The sequence below is a fragment of the Procambarus clarkii genome, chromosome 84 (genome assembly GCF_040958095.1).
Source record: "Procambarus clarkii isolate CNS0578487 chromosome 84, FALCON_Pclarkii_2.0, whole genome shotgun sequence".
NCBI classification, from domain to species: domain Eukaryota; kingdom Metazoa; phylum Arthropoda; class Malacostraca; order Decapoda; family Cambaridae; genus Procambarus; species Procambarus clarkii.
Window position 1 is genome coordinate 23,136,759 of NC_091233.1, and position 20,184 is coordinate 23,156,942.

Genomic DNA, 20,184 nt, shown 5'->3' on the forward strand with positions numbered 1-20,184 from the left:
TCAAGCGTGCGGGTCCGACAGAACCCATGCCACGCCCCCAACGAAAAGAAAGGGCAGTCTGCCAGCCAGGAAGACCCCGGAACCTCCAAACGTACCCAAAAACGGGAAGAAGAACCGAACTCAAACGAGGACGGATCCATCGGGGAGGCATAACCCGGGTCTCGCAAGAGGTATGCAGCAAGAGCTTCCCGAGCCACCTTCGCGGAGAGACGGGAAGTAGCAAACCCCTGTAAAGACGGAGCCGAGGTACCCAAAGGTGCCCGGAACCGAACACGGGGAGGAGCCGAACCCAAATCATACTCATACAGGGAGGGAGGATAAGAAAACCCCTCCCCCTGCAACAATAAACCCCGTGGGGAAGGCAAAAGCACCCAAGCGGGGTCACAGGGGGCCCAAGGCCCCCAGGTCGACTCCTCCCCAGCCCCAGGATCCCTTACGTCGGGACCCGGGGCAGAGCCGTCCTCCAAACCCTCTACCCCTGAAGAAAAGGTAGAGTCCAAGGGAAAGGCAGACAAGGGGGCCTGCTGGTGGGACCCAGAAGCCTCGGCAGGAGGAACCGGCTCAAATGCCTCCGTCCCCGACCCGGATGGGGCAGCCCCCGAAGCAGCCCGAGTCTCACCACCAACTAAATCGTGTGCCAAGGCCGAAAGCCGCATACGTTTCGGAGCCGGACACAGGGGGGGTGGTGCAGGAAGAACCACAGGGGGAGGACCAGAGGGCGTAGGAGTCAAAGCCATAGCAATCAACGCCCCCAGATCAGGGTCCCTAAAGCAAAAACGGGGCAGCCTCGGGGCATCCAGGCGGGAAACCAACCTAGCGCGTTGCAATAACCTAAATCTACCATGCAACGCTGATGCTGCCTGTACTCTAATAGGAACATCCTCAGAGTAAAACCTGAGCACAAGCAGAGAACAGGACTCGCAAGACTCCGGGTCAAAGGTGTCATTGACCCAACAGGCAGCATGACGGAGGCAAAACAGGTGACTGTCACCCTGAGACAAGGGCACACTGCAACCTTCAAACCCGCACAAGGCAGGCTGGAACTCGGGAGACGCCTCCATGGGTCCCCGAGCCCCGACAGGGGTTTCCAGGGCCCGTAGGTTAGCAACTACGGGAAGCCCGGGCAAGGTGTTGCTAACCGGTTAAGAAACCCAAACAAAACACGGGTAATTGATAATACTGAAAACCCCTGGGACGTGTACAAGCACGGGGGCCTAGCAGAGGGCCACCAAAACAATACCAGGGGAACTATGGGCCCACGAGGCAGCACCTCCACCAGGCAACCAAAAACAAAACAAAAGAAAAACCCCGCAAAAGTACACCGTCCCCAGAGCAACAGGAACCGGTCGCCGCTTAGGTGGCAGGCCGCGCAACACCTTGACGCCCTAACCAGCACAATACCACACCCTACCCAAGGCCAAACAAGGGCCCCAAGCCCCAGCTGGCCCCAAGGGCGAGGCAAATGCCGAGCAGCAAAAACCTCTACGGGAGCGGTTCCCGAACGCCCCAGAGAAGATAACCCTGACACGCAAGGGCAGTACTCACAGGGCGCCTAGGGAAGGAAGCCCTAGACGCATGCAGCCCCGGCACTGATGAAGTACTCCTGGCCACCGCACACCACGACAACAGCAGAGAACGCCACACGAGGCAAACACCGCCAAGGAATTTGAGGCCAGAGAAGCGTCTATCCCGGTTGACACTAGCTTGCGAACTGACGGCAGCCGGCGCGGTGAGGTCCGGGGCCCCCCCCCTCCCCCTCCCGGGGAGGGGAGGGCTGCGCGGACGACCGGCGCGGCAGTAAATTGATTGTTTGATTGTTTTCCTTGGGATTGTAGGGAGTTTTCTACCTCTCTGTTCGGTTTTTGTTGTAGTTTTTTACCATGTGGGGTTTGTTTTGTTACGCCTACCTTTCTGGGTGCCTAACCCCGGTCGATGGCAGATAAGGAAAACCCCCAACCATATGGGGTTTTCCAGGGCCATTGCTCCCTGAAACCTCTCTGAAGGGGCCAGGTTCTGGCGCTGGTCCCTGGTAGGTCTGAACTCCATAGCTAATGTCCCGGTCTAACATAACACACATTAGCCCGATAAGCTCCAGGGAGCCGTAGGGGCTCCCCCCAGAAAATTATGTAAATTCTTCAAATTTACACAAATCTTTCTTCGTGTTACCAGGGTGTGCGGAAATTTATAAGGAAGGGGCCTTTTAAACCCTTTAACTGCACGCCCTATAAATATGACACCCCCAGTGCGCAAGAAATAAATTCTCAGGAAAAAATTCTTTTTAGTTTTGAAAGTGTCAAAAACCCCTCTCTGTATATGAGTATAGCAACGGAATTTCGAAATTGTACTTACTTTGGCTGCTATGGGGTCTGTAAGGTGGAGTGTGACGTCATCATTCCCCGTGCGCCCGTGCTGTAAGCTCCCGGGGCCAGTGGGGCGCGCGAGTTGCCACGAATATATTTTTGTTCATTTTTTGCGCACAGTTTCAAATACATTTTATTTGTTTTTATGCGCTAATACTATGTATAATGAACACGTACACCATATTATGGCAGTAAAACATCCGTACTGTCCGAAGACACTGTGTTATGTGCATGACACTTGTGTACACATATGTTGCACATATTTACCATGTATCATGCTAATTTATGTATATATACAATTTATTTACAGAATATACACTGTCACACACTATATACATTCTCCATCAACACATTCAGAACACCGCGAGTGTGAGCAGCCACACCCAGCCAGCCCTCCCTCACTTCTCCAACATTGTATTCGCCAACTTTGCCCCTACCATCATACAGTTATTCACACCAATGTTTCATGTTCATATATGTATATTTACAACATATGTACACACTATACACTGTCACACACTATATACATTTACCATCAACACATTCAGAACATTGCGAGTGTGAGCAGCCACACCCACACAGGCCCTCCCTCACTCCAGTCCCCTGGAGCCGACCGGACAGTATGCTGGACTTGTGATCCTGTGGTCTTGGGTTCAATCCCAGGCGCCGGCGAGAAACAATGGGCAGAGTTCCTTTCACCCTATGCCCCTGTTACCTAGCAGTAAAATAGGTACCTGGGTGTTAGTCAGCTGTCACGGGCTGCTTCCTGGGGGTGGAGGCCTGGTCAAGGACCAGGCCGCGGGGACACTAAAAGCCCCGAAATCATCTCAAGATAACCTCCAACATCTTACTCACCAACATTGCTCCTCCCACCATACTGTTATTGTTTTTATTACACTATTTACACATGTTATATATACTTATCTATATGTTTTATTTACTAGAACTATGCAAGTAAGCCGGTATTGTGTCCAAACAGTACAGTGGCCACCATACACTGCATGAGAAATCACACAACAGACAGCAGACGACGCTATGATTACGACGTCACCTCCCTCGCCAAAATAGCTCGTATGGGCCAATAGCAGCTGCCTTGTATGGGCCAATAGCAGCTGCCTCGTATGGGCCAATAGCAGCTGCCTCGTATGGGCCAATAGCAGCTGCCTCGTATAGACCAATAGGAGCTGCCTCGTATGGACCAGACAGAACACGAAACAATGGGTATAAATTGGATAAGTTTAGATTTAGGAAAGACTTGGGTAAATACTGGTTCAGTAACAGGGTTGTTGATTTGTGGAACCAATTGCCACGTAACGTGGTGGAAGTGGGGTCCCTTGATTGTTTCAAGCGTGGGTTGGACATGTATATGAGTGGGATTGGGTGGTTATAAATAGGAGAGGCCTCGTATGGGCCAATAGGCCTTCTGCAGTTACCTTTGTTCTCATGTTCTTAGCTCCTCTCAACATACTCCTGTTGCTGTTATTACACTATATACACACACACACACACACTGTATATACCCATGTACATGTGTGCTCCCCATAGCGAACCACAAAGCTAGTATGGTGAGCAAAACAAGAGTGGCTGCCACACAGTGAGGCTACCTCAATTCTCTCCCTTCCTCCCTCCCTCACCAAAATTCCTCCTTCCACAATACTACGCACAACGCTAATTATAACCACAATCCTGGTCACTAATTTCTGTAAATGAATAATTGACCACAAGTTTATTATGAAAAGGAACCTAAGAAGTCTTTTGAAGATTCCTAGATGGACAAAATAATGCTGTGGTGCTGTGGCTAGCGCTGTGAACATCATGAACAGCATTGAATCACTGATATTTGAACATTGTACACAGTCATTATCCCACTCAGGCTCTTCTATAATACTATCATGGCTAAATAATACAGGTTATATATATATTTTGACATTATTAGGCGGTGCTGTGGTCACACACTGAACAGCAGAGCTGTGCGCTCATGCTGCGAGCGCCAGCCTTGGTTGCTCACTCACTACTGAGGCTCTGACACCCGGCAATGTGGACCATGATTTTTTTTAAAGATGGCGTCTGTTTACAAGAGCCCTGAGGAAGCTGATGTGAACCCCATGAATCCGCGGGAGTTTTGAATGGAACGTGAAAAATAAAAACACCCGGAGGCGCGTTGCGCACCCGAAGCCTGGGCCTGCAGGCGCGTTGCGCAGTTAAAGGGTTAAATGCTTTTTCTTTTCAATTGTATAAACTGTTTGGAGTACTTTTTGAAAATATCGCCAAGGAAGCAGCTAGCTGGCACATCAATGGAAGCCGTATTCGTCCTGTGTGAGAGGTTCCCCCTCTAAATGAATGAAACCATTGTTCCAGTTGTAAAAGGAATATCTGAGACAAAGGGAGGAATGGACAGATGAGATATTCACCTTAACCCTTGCACTGCTCACCTATTTTCGGCAAAAACGTCTTGGTGCAATTGTCAAGGACATATTTTCGTTATTTTTACAAATGTTCAGGTAAATTTAATGTCAAAATGTTTCCAAAGTCAACTATTTCCATTTCAAAACACAAATAGTAATGAAAACATTAAAAAACATTAAAATATAGCCAAATTAAAAAACAAAGAGCACAACTCTCTGAGCGCCTAAAGGCGCTTTGCGCAGTGCAGTGGTTAAAATCAACCACCAAGACCAAACCAAAAGAAGTGACAGCATTGGGCAACAATGTCCCAATAAACTATAAAGAAGAAAAAAAGACTAATCCCAAGGAACATAAAACTGATGTGAAATGTTGGAGAACCAGACAACAAGGCATCAACAACAGACAGTAACAACTCAAATCTTTGGGACTGTCATAAGAATCTCGGTCTCTGAAAAATCTCAATACTGTACTGACAAAGGATGGTGTACCAAAGATCGAGACCATGTTAGGGCTCAACAAGTGAAGGATAGGGAAGCCAAATACATCATACCTCAGGTATCTGAACCTGCAAGAGAGATGAGTTGAAAAGGCATACCTAGCACATGTTCATAAAAGTAGCTCTTTTGGCTCCGTCTTGCCAGCCAGTAAGGGAATAAACTTTGAAGCACTGAAGCCCAAATTACACTGCACAAGATAAAAGTAGCTGCTGCTTGAAAAACCACCCCCAGCAAGGGGGGCCCCAAAAACAGTGCAGACCTTGGGGCAAAGAATTAAAAAACAAAAACAGGCAGAAAGGAGGAGGCAAGACAACTGCTCATTTATAATCCAAATAAACAAAGAGTACACCTTCCAGATATGTTCAACACCACTTTCTGTACCTGTTAATTCAAGATTCTATTTGGTGGGGAAGAGGGGTTCTTGTATTCATTGGTTCCAATAGAAATAACATCATGCACAACACATAATCAAAGGCAACCATGATAACAGAACACACACAGGAAGGAGCACTGTGACAGTAAGTATGAAAGAGAACACAACACACATTCCTCCAACCATGGACCTGGCACCTACTAATGAAGTCTATGCCAAGACGCTAGATGCTAGGAGTGTCTCATGAAAAGAACCCATTCCCCTGACTTGGGAACACACATCAAAGAAGTGGTGTGCCACCACAAAAACACTAGAACTGTCCGTCATGCTCCACAACAGTGCATCCCCTAACAAAGCTCAGCGAGACTGCAGCCAGAGCACATATATGTAGCCACTTCTACCACTGGGCTTTGCAGAGGACCAATTTCCATACACTACCCAAAACAAGGCCCCTCAAGAGAAGGTACAGTGGCACCTCGATTAATGAATTTAATCCGTTCACGCACCGAGCTCGTCATGTGAAATGCTCGTCTTTCAAAACGAATTCCCCATTTAAAATATTGGAAATAAAAATAATCTGTTCCACCACTGAAAAACATCAATATGATATTCGATTTTTTAAATAATGGAACAGCCTACCTGACATACACTGAACAAACTTTTATGACATTTTTCCTTTTTCAAATTTGTTCAATTATTTTTTTTTTTTTTTTTTCCTTTTTTTTTTAAGAAACATGGAGCAGCCTACCTGACATACACTAAACAAACCTTTATGACATTTGTTCTTTTTTCAACTTTGTTCACTTTTTTTTTTTGTAGCAAAAGGCTCGTTCAGTGTTTGTCATGTAGGCTGCCTCATTTTTCTTAAAAAAAAAATGACAAATACAAAAATTGAATAAATTTGAAAAAAGGAAAATGTCATAAAGTTTCGTTTAGTGTTTGTCAGGTAGGCTGCTCCATTATGACAATCTTTCTTTGTTTCAAATGTGTTCAATTTGTTTTGTATTTTTCATTTATTTATTAACAATGGAGCAGCCTACCTGGCACACACTAAACAAACCTTTATGACATTTTTCTTTTTTCAACTTTTTTCATTTTTTGTTTGTTTATTCTACAAATAAATTCAATGCTTTACAACATCACAGCAATCACCCCTTTACCTTATTGCATCATTAGCATCTTTAACCCTTAAACTGCGCAACGTGCCTGCAGGCCCACGTCTGGTTTGCGCAACGTGCCTCCGGGAATTCTTATTTTTCACTTTCCATTCAAAACTCCTGTGGCTACATGGGGTTCACATCAGCTTCCTCAGGGCTCTTGTAAACAGACGCCATCTTTAAAAAAAATCGTGGTTCACATTCCCGGGTGTGAGAGCCTCAGTAGTGAGTGAGCAACCAAGGCTGGCGCTCGCAGTACGAGCGCACAGCTCTGCTGTTCAGCGTGTGACCACAGCATCGCCTAATAATGTCAAAATATATATACAATCTGTATTATTTAGCCATGATAGTATTATAGAAGAGCCTGAGTGTGATAATGACTGGGAACAATGTTCAAATATCAGTGATTCAATGCTGTTCACGATGTTCACAGCGCTAGCCACAGCACCACAGCATTATTTCGTCCATCTAGGAATCTTCAAATGACTTCTTAGGTTCCTTTTCAAAATAAATGTGTGGTCAATTATTCATTTACAGGAATTAGTGACCAGGGTTGTGGTTATAATTAGCATTGTGCATAGTATTGTGGAAGGAGGAATTTTGGTGAGGGAGGGAGGGAGAGAATTGAGGTAGGTTGACCAGACCACACACTAGAAGTCGAAGGGACGACGACGTTTCGGTCCGTCCTGGACCATTCTCAAGTCGAATTGAGGTAGCCTCCACTGTGTATAGCAGCCACTCTTGTTTTGCTCACCATACTAGCGTAGTGGTTCGCTATGGGGAACACATATGTACATGGGTATATACAGTGTGTATATATAGTGTAATAACAGGAGTATGTTGGGAGGAGCTATTTTGGTGAGGGAGGTGACGTCATAATCGTAGCGTTGTCTGCTGTGTGATTTCTCATGCAGTGTATGGTAGCACCTGTACTGTTTGGACACAATACCGGCTTACTTGCAGTTCTGGTGAATAAAACATGTAGATAGATATACATAACATATGTAAATAGTGTAATATAAACAGTAAGAGTAGGGTGGGAGGAGGGATGGCGAGTACGATGTTGGAGGAGAGAGGGAAGACTGGCTGGCTGGGTGTGGCAGCTCATACTCGCGGAGTTCATACACCCAGAAAACTCCCTTAAAAAGTGAACGCACACTCCCAGCACATGTAAACAAACAAACCACAGTGCCGCCCTGGGGACCAGGCAGGGAAGCGACCCACAGAAAAGAAAATGACCACCAAAACAAATGGAGACGCAACTGGCGCAAGAGAGCCGAAATCATGCCAGCAAATGTGGGAAATTAAAGCAGACGAGAGGTGAGACAAAAAAAAACGTCCAGAAGGCACAAAGTCCAATCAGGGGCAAACAGCCCCAGAACTGCTAGCAGGCTTGTGGTAGCTCATAATCGCGGAGCTCTGAGTATGTTTGTGGTGTGTGACAGTGTAGAGTGTGTAAATGTGTTGTAAATATACATAAATGAACCTGAAACATTAGTGTGAATAACAGTATGGTGGGAGGAGGGGTGAAGGCGAGTACAATGTTGGAGGAATAAGGGAGGACTGGCTGGCTGGGTGTGGCTGCTCGCACTCGAGGAGTTCGGTGTGTGTGTTGACGGTGAATGTATATACTGTGTGACAGTGTACATTGTGTAAATAGATTGTATATATACATAAATTAGTATGATACACGGTAAATATGTGCAACATATGTGTACACAAGTGTCGTGCACGTAACACAGTGTCTTCGGACAGTACGGATGTTTTACTGCCATAATATAGTGTACGTGTTCATTACACATAGGATTAGCACGTAAAAACAAATAAAATGTATTTGAAACTGTGCGCAAAAAATTAACAAAAATATATTCGCGGCAACTCGTGCGCCCCGCCCCGAGCGCCCTACTGGCCCCGGGAGCGTACGTCATGGGCAAATGGGGAATGATGACGTCACGCCCCCAACTTACGGACCCCATAGCAGTTAAAGTAAGTACAATTTTGATTTATTTTTTACATACCTATACTCAGGGAAGGGTTTGACACTTGACACTTTAAAAAAAAAAAAATCCAGAGAATTTATTTCCTGCACACTGGGGGGTGTCATATTTGAAGGCAACGCAGTTAAGGGGTTACACAAAAAAATAATTTATTTGCATTGTCGGAGGCGTCCGAGAATGTGCGAGAAGCTGCGGGAATGCACCATGTGGTTTGGTTTTTTCGTTAATCAAACGAGCACTCATCAATTGATACAAATTGTCAGCAATCGGCGCGCTTGTTACTCAAAATGCTCGTAATTTGAGGCTCTCGTCAGTCGAGGTTCCACTGTTCATCAATGGAAAACCCAAACCTCCTCAGGTAAGAGAACTCTGGTTGAAGGCAAAAGCATTGCTAATGGCAACCAAAGAAGAGAACCCTGGTCTCACACAGCTGTTGTGAATAGTAAACTTGGGCACATGTAAAGTGAGGCACTTAATCACGGGTAGCTAAAGGAACAAAAAAAAAAAGCACAGGCCCCTCTGTCAAACATTGTCCAAAGGAAGACCAGTACTTATCTGGAAAAGGAGACTGTACACCCTTTTCAAGCCATATGAGTAGCACAGGACAGGACACTAGTTGAGTGAATGGTTTGGTTAGTTGCCCAGAGCACCAAGTTATCGGGGTTGCCATCTATGAACCGGGGATGTTAAGTTATCGGGGGTTGAGCTATGAACCAATGTGTTGGCCAGGGTAACAGTTGTTTATAGAGTAAGGATCATCATTACAAATGTGATCCATGCATTGATGTTTTGGTGCACTCTACCTTTATGTTGAACTTTTCTCTTGGTTACTGATCCTAGATCCCACTAGTTCCCTTTCCCTCTATTGAGTAGACTAAATTCTGGTGCTGGTCTCTGGTAGATGCTCATGAGTTATAAAAGCTAAATATGGTTCTGAAGATTTGGCAGGCATACCAGTACGTGTCTCGAGCAGATACTGTGGAGGCCTTCTTAGAAATTTTACATAGATCAGTATAGCATTTAATCCTTCTCTTGCATTATTGTGTTAGCTTGGTAAATGAGTCCCAAATCTGGATACTTTAAAAACACATCTGGTTCCTACCACACAACGCCATCAACTTTATACAACAAAATTTGTCCATAATTTAAAAAGTTTAACGAAATAATATAAATAAATGATAAAATCTGCATGTACTATAATGCATTCCTGCCAATTATTCCACCACATAAACACATTAACAAGTGCATGGCTCCAGGATGGGAGGGGGGAGAATATGAAAATATAACTGAAGGCAAATGACCTTGTTATAAAAAGCAAAAATAAAATAGACAACGTGTATAAAGATGGTCGTAACTGACTGAAAGACAAATGAAAATTGTAGTTTTCCAATAGCCAACAGTACACAAAATGGTAGTCTAGTAATTAGAGAACCATCCATCCAACACGTGGTCTGCCCCTTAATGGAATACCATACCCCTGTGTACTAACATCAGTAACAACAATGATCATATGATTAGTAACTTTAAGATCACATGATGAATGTTAATGTCATTACAACTGTTCACACCTACACATTACACATCACATCCACCATCAACACACAACTGACTAAGTACAACTGCCCATGGATTTTGGTATGAAAAGTTCGTGGTTTTGATAACCTAATTTGCCAACAACTTGCAGATCCACTCACCCTCTTAAATTCCTCGGTTTCCTCCACATGCCCGAGGACATGTTTTGTAAGAGCATGAAGGATGTCCAGGCAGTGGATCTTATCCCCCTTAGCGATGGGAAGGTCGAAAGACACTAGGGCAACAGTATTTGGCTTGGGGATCCCAAAGGGACCGTCTAGACTAGCAATGAAGTCTGAGAGTTGCGAGAAGTTGATAAATTGTGTGGCATGGGGATCATACCTGAAAATATGGCATGTTAATTAATACATAAAAATTGTATTACAATTCAGCCAATTCAGCTTCATCAAGTCTCTTATAATTTATATTTTTATTTTCAAATTTTTATATTTGATATTTATATTTGCAAAATAGACACAGTTAAACTTAAAGCATATAAACTGAAAAGCGGTTATAAAAGCTCACCAAATGAAAGTTTAAATTACATAAATTGGAAGGTCTTATATAGAGGTATGGCAGTATTTGATATACAGTGATTCCCTGGCATTTGAAAAGCTCTGATCTTGAACAATTTGGCACTCGAACACCTTATTCAAGGAAAAACCCAGCATTGAATGTAATGAAACACCATTTTCTGGGTCGAGCTCTAGAGGCTCCCAGGAGACTACGGGACTTCCCCACAGAAATGTTCAATAGTCAACCATTTGCCCGAAATGCTATGGGTGTTAGTGGCTTTGCATGAATGTGAAAAATACCTATCTTATGTAATCCACACCAACTCATTGTACTTTCTTGCAAATAAATTATTAATAATAATATTTGCTCGGCACTCAATCTGTAAAGATGTGTCACAACACATGGCAGTTGAGGAATTGTCTTCAGAGGAGGACAGAAGGAAGAAATTCCTTAGCTGTGACAAACTATATTTTAAACAAGTTAAATGACACTGCTATGTCTCACTTTAGAAACATGTTAAAACAGGCAAAACAAAATAGCATTGAATGTAATGAAACGCCATTTTCTTAGTGAGCCCCAAAGGCTCCCTAGAGCTTATCGGGCTAATGTATGTTATGTTAGACTGGGACATTAGCTATGAAGTTCAGACCTACCAGGGACCAGAACCTGGCCCCTTCAGAGAGGTTTCAGGGAGCAATGGCTCTGGAAAACCCCCTTATGGTTGGGGGGTTTTCCTTATCTGCCATCGACCGGAGTTAGGCACCCAGAAAGGTAGGCAAAACAAAACAAACCACACATGGTAAGAAACTAAAACAAAAAAACGAACAGAGTGGTAGAAACTCCTTACAATCCCAAGGAAACAAGCAAACAAGTAAACATCACACTTTACTGCCGCACCGCTCGTCCGCACAGCCCTCCCTGCCCCGAGAGGAGAAGGGGGAGAGGGAGGGCTGCTAGTACCAGTTCGGAAGCTAAGCCTCAACCAACGTGAAAAAAATGCCGACCGGTGGGAGGGAGGGTTGCCAGGGAGCCTCCAGGGTTCACCCAGAAAACGGCGTTTCATTACATTCAACGCTAATTTTCTGTGGGGAGCCCCCTACGGCTCCCTGGAGCTTCATACCCAAAGAAAAGGAAAAGAAAGGGCTGACCCAGGAGGCGGCCGTCACAAACTCCGCAATGCAAAGTCAAGACAACAGGCAGCAAACTGCAACCCAAAGCAACACATGAACACACAGGAGCAGACATGCTCACAAATGAAACGAGCGTCCATGAACCTGTGCGACCTCCAAATCCTGGTGCCTGAAATGAGCCCAAGACGTCACCAAACACTGCAGCGAAAGCTGCAAACGTCCGAACAGCACGAGCACAAGAATAGACTACAGGCTGGTAGACTTAAGAAACCTGCGGATGACCTGGGAGACCCGAGCCCTGAAACAGGGAACGAGGGGAACAGGATGAACCCAAAGCACATCCCCAGCCATGGCACGCAGGTAATGGCGAAGAGCCGCAACTGGACAACACATGTCGCACCCACGGCCGAACCAACCATGCATCAATAACCCAAGGACCCCTCCGAAAAGCAGCAGTCTTAACTGTCGCCAGAGGAGCGGAGAAAGGCTGCAAGCGTACAAACCTACCACCAGTACCAAAAGATCAGAAACCTCTGCGCCGGAGGAGAGCCGGAAGCCGACCCGACCCACAGAGGCCAATGCCAACAAAATATGGCCTTTGAAAAACAATCTTGAACCGAAGGGGCTACCACAAACTGAGGAGAGGAAGGATAAGAGGGCACCCTGATCAAGGACCAGGACGGTTCAGGCGATGCATGAGCAGGCCGGAGGTGAAACAACACGAGAAATGTATGAAACGGGGGGGAGGATGTGATGTCCACCCCGAACACAAGCCGGAGTGGCACCACCAGCGCCGCACAATATGAGGCGACAGTAAGAAGCATCAATTAACAGTTCTGAAAACCCAAGAAAGGAAAAGATAACGCAATGCGAAAGAGAAGACAACCTACGAAGAGCAAGAAAATGGTTAATAGAAACGCCAGGAATGTCACACTGTCGCCGAGACGAAGCTCGCAAGTGGGACACCATCAACGAAGCCACCTGATCACCATAGAGATGGTTATACACCCGCATAACAAAGCAGACGCGAAGAGCCGAGGAGAAGGCCGAACCAGTCATGTACAGGACCGGTCCGACTTGCCAAAAGAGGCGGAGCTGCGGGAAACGCTCCGGGTTCGGACACCAATCAAGCAGCATCTGAAAACACAGCTGGGCCAGCCACCAAGAGACCATAAGAACTACTCTCCTCGGGAAGGACTCCAACCGAGCCAGAAACCGAAGCAACAGCTGGACCAGGTGAAGAGGAACAGGTAACTCTACCTCGATCAGTCTTGCCGAAAGGCATCCACCGTGAATGAGGACGTGTTTCATTCAAACAGTATATTCCCTCCAAACGAAACAGATTTGGCTTGAAATTCTTTGTACTGTGCGACTATGAAACAGGATACATGTTACACATGATTCTGTATTCAGCTAGTGATGTAGACATTCCCGGTAACAACGAACATGGTTTCTCGGGTAGTGTGGTGAAGTCACTGATGGCACCATGGATGAACAAGGGCCACATCCTATACACAGATAATTACTATACAAGTCCATTACTAGCTAGGTTCTTGATTGAAAATAGAACCGGATTGGTTGGCACAGTAAAGGCACGAAGAAGGGTGGTCAGTTTTGACGGTGGACTTGCAGTTGGTGAGTGCCAGGTATGGAAATGTGATCAAATACTCTCGGTACGGTGGAAAGACAAGAGAGAAGTGAACCTGCTGACAACCGTTCATGAGGGTACAATGTTGAACAGTGGCAAGGTGCACCGTGTAACAAGAGAACCAGTATATAAGCCAGATTGTGTTCTTGACTACAATCTCAACATGCGTTTGATTGATAAGGCTGACATGATGATTGGCACTATCGAGTGTGTGCGGAAAACATTGAAGTGGACGAAAAAAGTGTTTTTCCATCTTGTTGGCATGAGCATGTTGAACTGCTATAATTTGTATCTGGTGAAAACTGGACGTAAACCTATTTTCCGTTCATTTGCTTTTACACTTGCAACACAGTTATTAGCAAAGTTTGGTCAAGAAGTCCCTGGCATACGAAGACCAATCATGAACCCAGTGTTGCAGCATGCTGTAACACCCAGGCTCGCTCACATAGATGCCTTTCAGCAACACAGACTAAAGAATTTGCCACCAGGTGGAAAGCGTGCAATAGGCTAACGTGCATGCGTAGTATGTAAAACAACAAAACGAAGAGAACAGAAACGTAAAATGGTGCAAACATGGTGCGAAGGGTGTGGAGTTGCATTGTGTGCTGTTGACTGCTTCAACAACTACCACTCACTCCAAGATTTCTAAATGTGCAATAATAATGCAAAAACTTGTACATAGTGCGTGCTAGTGTGTACATATAAAATAATGAACATTGTGATTACTGTACATAATATAATGCCGTAATGGAAAACGTTTGTGCGCGCATGTGTATACTCGATGTATGCAATATATATTGACAATAACTGTGAAGTAACATTATGTGCAACATAATTAGTGACTAATATTGCAAAGAATACACGCTTAGACACTGCAAATAATGACGCGAAAATAAATTCATGGCAACTCTGGCTGCTTGAAGACTGCGTGCGATGCCTCTAGGACGCACCGTGCATGAGCGAACATGCAAACTGTGACGTCATCACCCATCTTCTCGGCTCAATTACATTGCCGGTAAGTACAAATGATTTTTTTTTTTTCCCCATGATCAGGGAACACAACTTAACAGGTAAGGAAGAAAAAAGTTTTTTGTTTTTTTTTTGTATGCGCCTGTGGGTGTCAAATGGTATATAGCCATGCACCATTTAAGGGTTAAAGAGAAGGAAGAGTCCAGGGGAAAGGCAGCAAAGATGGGCTGCTGGTAAGAACAAGAAGCCTTGGCAGGAAGAACAGGCTCAAAAACCTCAGTCCCCAACAAGAACAGGGCAGCCCCCAAAGCCGCCTGGGTCTCGGCACCAACTAAACCCTGCCCTGACCCTGAAACCAGCAGACAGTCAGGAGCACGGAACAGGGAGGGAAAGGGGCGAACAGCACCTAACCAAAACTAGGCAGCCCCGGGGCATTCGGGAAGAAAACCAGCCTAGCGCATTGCAGCAATCTGAACCAAGTTTGCAATACGGATGCCACCTGCACTCTAAACAGTAATGACATCAGGAGAGTACGGCAGAACAAGCAGAGAATACAACTCGCATGGCTCCGGGTCAAGGTGTCAGTGACCCAACAGGCAGCATGATGGAGGTAAAAGTGGTGACTGTCACCCTGAGACAAGGGCACTGCAACCAACGAACCCACACAAGACGGGAAGGAACCCGGAAGACACATCCAATAGTCCACCGAGCCCCGACAAGGTTTTCCAGGGCCCGTAGGCTGACTGCTATGGGAAGCCTGGGCAAGGTGTGGCTAACCGGTTAAACACCCAAGCTAACAAGGGGGGATGCAACACTGAAAACCCCTGCGACGTGTACAATCAAGGGGGCCTAGCAGAGAGCCACCAAACACTACCAGTGGAACTATACCCACACTAGGCAGATCCCCACCAAGCAAATTAAAAGAAAAACAAAAGAAAAACCCTGTAAAAGTACACCATCCCCAGAGGCAACAGGAAACGGTCGCTGCGTAGGTGGCAGGCCGTGCAACACCTTGATGCCCTAACCACCACAATACCAGTCCCTACCCAAGGCCAAACAAGGGCAAGGGGGAGATGCACAGACAGTGGCACGGAGACGTGTGACATCTTGCTCGTTTGCTCGTTTCTTTGAGGGGAGTTCTATCCACTTGTTTGGCTTTTGGTAACAATACTTTCACTAGAATAGGGGTTTGTTTTGGGATGCTTACCTTACTGGGTGCCTGACCCAGTCGATGGCAGACATAGAATGCTTCCAACCACATGGGTGTGTCTATAGGCCATTGCTCCCCATGCCTCTCTGAGGGGGCCAGGTTCTGGCTTGTGGTTTCCAGTAGGCCCACAGAACTCCATACACATGACTGATGCAAAGTCTGACATTAGTATATCAGCCTAGTAAGCTCCGGGAAGCCACCGGGTCTCATCCAGAAAATAGCGTTTCATTACATTCAACGCTAGGTTTTTTGGGTAAAGCCATTTCTGATAATTGGGACTGCACTGTACTGTATTTGTTAAGATATATATATTTAAAGTGAATAAAAGATTACAATACAAAAATTCAGAATGAAATAGTAAACAAGAATGCTACTCACTTGGACCATCTAACATAAAACATCTCCAGGTCATCTTCCACAATGCCAATCTCCTCCTCTTTGTGGGCTTGGTTGAAATTTTCGAGAATAACAGCAATGTACATATTGATTACAATCATGAAGTTGATGATGATGAATGATACAAAGAACACAATGGCGATGGCAGGGTGGCCGCAATTGCCATTGGGCTGGTTCATGTAGTTGATGTCACAGTCTGGAGGCTGAGCCATCAAGGGGTCTAAGACATCGTTCCAGCCTGCTGAGGTGATAAGTCTGATAAAAAAAAGAGAGAAAGAGTTTCTAATTATTAATATCAGTTATCACACTTTCTTACATTTGAAAAGGCTAAAATTTAATCTCATTTTTTTTCAGTTACAGTATTAAGATTTAGCAAGGGCTTAAACAACAGACATTCAGTAACAGTATTTTCTTGCATTCATAAGTTGATAGTTTGCAACCTAAGTACTCTATGTATAAATATGTTGATGTATTACTGTCTTTATAACATTTACTTTAAATGAAACTTTCAAAATGATAATATAATCTAATTTATAATGCTAATATAATCTAATGCTAATTTATAATTAAAATTTTAAATTTAACATTAGTTATAACAAAATATGAACAGACCATTAATTAAATAGAACATTGTAACATTAATGCAGGAGGTCATAAATTTACCTAAATAATAGCATCATACTGTTGCCAAAGGTCTCAAAGTTGACAAGGTCATCAAGAGCCCCTTTCCGCTGTACATGGCCAAACACTGCCATGCCAATGATGGCATAGATAAAAGTGATGAGGAACAGCAATGCACCAATATTAAACAGTGCTGGGAGAGATACTATGAGGGCAAACAGCAGCTTCCTTATTCCCTTAGCAGCCTGGAACAACATGAATGATGAACTTAGAAATAAGTAAATAATGGATAATTATCTGGGTATTAAAGGTAGTCTCTGCGCTGGACCCAGACCAAATAGTTAATTCCTATAATCAATGGGGCTATTTTTGTCATGTTATCAGTTAGAAGGGGATGGCCAAAAAAACTAGCAGGCCTAATGCAATTTAACAAAAAGGACATTAGCTATTTGGAAAATATTTGGATAAAAATGAGCTGTATGAGAGTTACAAATTACCACTAACCTATGTAGGCTTCACTTTCGATTAGACATTAACCTAATACTGTAACATAAAAGGGCAGTTTTGTCATTCTATACTTAAGAGGTTTCAGGATGATACTGTTAAGATATTTTACACATTCTGAAATTGGCATCAATAAAATTCTTTCTTATTATATATCACTCCTAAATAACTTTGGATAGACAATGACATCACAAGCCCATTGGCTAGTCTAGTGGACATCCCCTTTAGAAAAACTTATTCTACAAAAATATTAAAATTATGTTTATAATCATAATTAATGCCATAAATACAGCCATAATGAAGTTAGGGGGGTGTAAAACAGAACTTACTGTGTCTAGTTGATAAAAGTGTTAGGGTCACTGATATAAAAGTCAAACTGGAATACACAAACAAAACTTAAATTGAAAAATCTAGATAAAATTAAATGTAAACACAATATACAAATAACTTGACAATACTGTACTGTTAATTGCAGAGTTTTGTTATGTGCTTCCATTAAGCTGCGAAAGTTTAAGCAGCACCTAATAACATGAACATTTGAAAAGTACTAAGTGATGTATCTCAAAAAGAACAGACTAGCAATTTCTTCTTGCAGGTGAATCAAAGCCACTAAACTCTTTGACCACATGACAAAACACAATGGCTAAGCCTGCTTGAGATAACCAGTTGTGTGCTTCATGTGTTTTTCAAGTGCTGTTCTTGCATGGGCTTAGTGTGTTACATAGGGTGTAGAAGGAAACACAAAAAGCAGTTCTAGTGTTTGTGTAAGGAGCAGACAAATGTGCTGCTGACAACTACAGAAACATCTTACTTGCGGAAGACTTTTAGTGAGTAAAAACCAATTATACACTATAATAATATAGATGATAAATAGAATAAATATAAAAAAGCAAGGAAAGTTCACTTAACAAGACATACCATTTATGTTTTTCATACTTATTGCTATTTGTGCTATTTATGTAAACAAAATTTTGTCTTAGTTTAAAAGAAGTCACTATCCAAGAAAAATGTATATTACTAATTTGTCTTGCCATTATTTAGATTACAAGAATGGAATATTTTCTGTCTACATTTACTGATCTATTTAGATATTTCCATGCACAGTTTTACTAACTTGCTTATATAACATGACTTATGAGATACTGTTTGTGCTCCAACTGTACACATTCTGAATCCAAGGATATAAGGCCTAGCCTGAATATCCTTGGTTTATACTCAATTCTTTTTTCAGCCCATTTGTAGGTAAGGTGTCTTATATAAGTGTGATTATAATTATATATATATAAGTATTTATATATATGTATTTTATATATATATATATATATATATATATATATATATGTATTTTATATATATATATACATTATATATATATATATATATATATATGTATTTTATATATATATACATTATATATATATATATATATATATATATATATATATATATATATATATATATATATATATATGTCGTACCTAGTAGCCAGAACGCACTTTTTGGACTACTATGCAAGTCCCAATTTGCCTAATAAGCCAAGTTTTCCTGAATTAATGTATTTTCTCTAATTTTTTTCTTATGAAATGATAAAGCTACCCATTTCATTATGTATGAGGTCAATTTCTTTTTATTGGAGTTAAAATTAACGTAGATATATGACCGAACCTAACCAACCCTACCTAACCTAACCTAACCTATCTTTATAGGTTAGGTTAGGTTAGGTAGCCGAAAAAGTTAGGTTAGGTTAGGTTAGGTAGGTTAGGTAGTCGAAAAATCATTAGTTCATGAAAACTTGGCTTATTAGGCAAATCGGGCCTTGCAAAGTAGGCTCAGAAGTGAGTTCTGGCTACTAGGTACGACATATATATATATATATATATATATATATATATATATATATATATATATATAAATATAAATATATATGTGTGTGTGTGTGTTTCATTGAATATGACTGCATATTCTGTATTGATTATTTTCTTGTTTAGGGCTTCTATCCCTATGACTAGTGCTCTTGCATCTGGGTTCAGTTTAATTAGAAGAGGATCTCTCCAAATGTCATCTTTGTTTGAGGTGAAGGAAATGAAATAATTAACTAAAGAATATATTACACTTGTTATAAAATTACACATTTCGAACTTAAATGGTTCATTCTCACGTAAAGGGACAGTGCTAGGTATATTGGATCAATGCCATTAACGTGGTCAGGTGCATAAAACAAAAAGGTGAGGAATACATCATAAAGAAAGAATAGGACATAACTAGGGCAAGGATAGGGGACATAAATAGGGGCAAAGCATATACAAAGATTAATCAGGTGTAGTGGGCGTGGCATGTTGAGCAGTGTCTTCTATGTTGGCATCTTCACGTTCTGGTCTTGTTCTTACTCTCATGGTGGGTAACGTGAACAGTTCCATAATTTGGTTATTTATGGTGGGTTGTTCTATTTTTATGTGGCTTAGTTCCAAAATTTGTAATCTTCTTACATCTCGGATTTTGTCTATTATACAAGTATTTTTATTCAATATCTTTCTTGTTAGGGGTGATGTTATGGGCTTGTCTCGTATGATTTTTAGGGGCACCTGATTGAAGATGACAAATCAAACGCCTCATCAGCTTGGTCGACATCATACCTATATACTTAGATTGAAGGCTACATCCTTCGTGAGGACAGGTGTCAATATACATCACGTTTGACTGCTGTAAAGTGTTCTCCATCAGCTTCGGGCCTGTGTTTAATGAGAAGGTTGGTAGTCGTCTTTGTTTTATAGAATATGATTAAGTTTATGTTTTGGTAAGGAGTTATGCTTTCTACTCCTTTACAGATT

The 20,184-nt window shown here is 42.9% G+C and overlaps 1 protein-coding gene across 1 annotated transcript in view; it reads right to left on the bottom strand.

Annotated features, from left to right (window-relative positions):
- The window catches only part of NaCP60E (Na channel protein 60E), a 595,756-nt gene that overhangs the window by 78,092 nt on the left and 497,480 nt on the right, over nucleotides 1-20,184 (bottom strand). The window contains exons 24-26 of the mRNA XM_069316634.1: nucleotides 16,895-17,097; nucleotides 16,214-16,486; nucleotides 10,485-10,704 (exon numbers count right to left, since the gene is read on the bottom strand). Coding sequence (XP_069172735.1) covers nucleotides 10,485-10,704; nucleotides 16,214-16,486; nucleotides 16,895-17,097 — 696 coding nt within the window. The remainder of the gene's footprint in view (nucleotides 1-10,484; nucleotides 10,705-16,213; nucleotides 16,487-16,894; nucleotides 17,098-20,184) is intronic.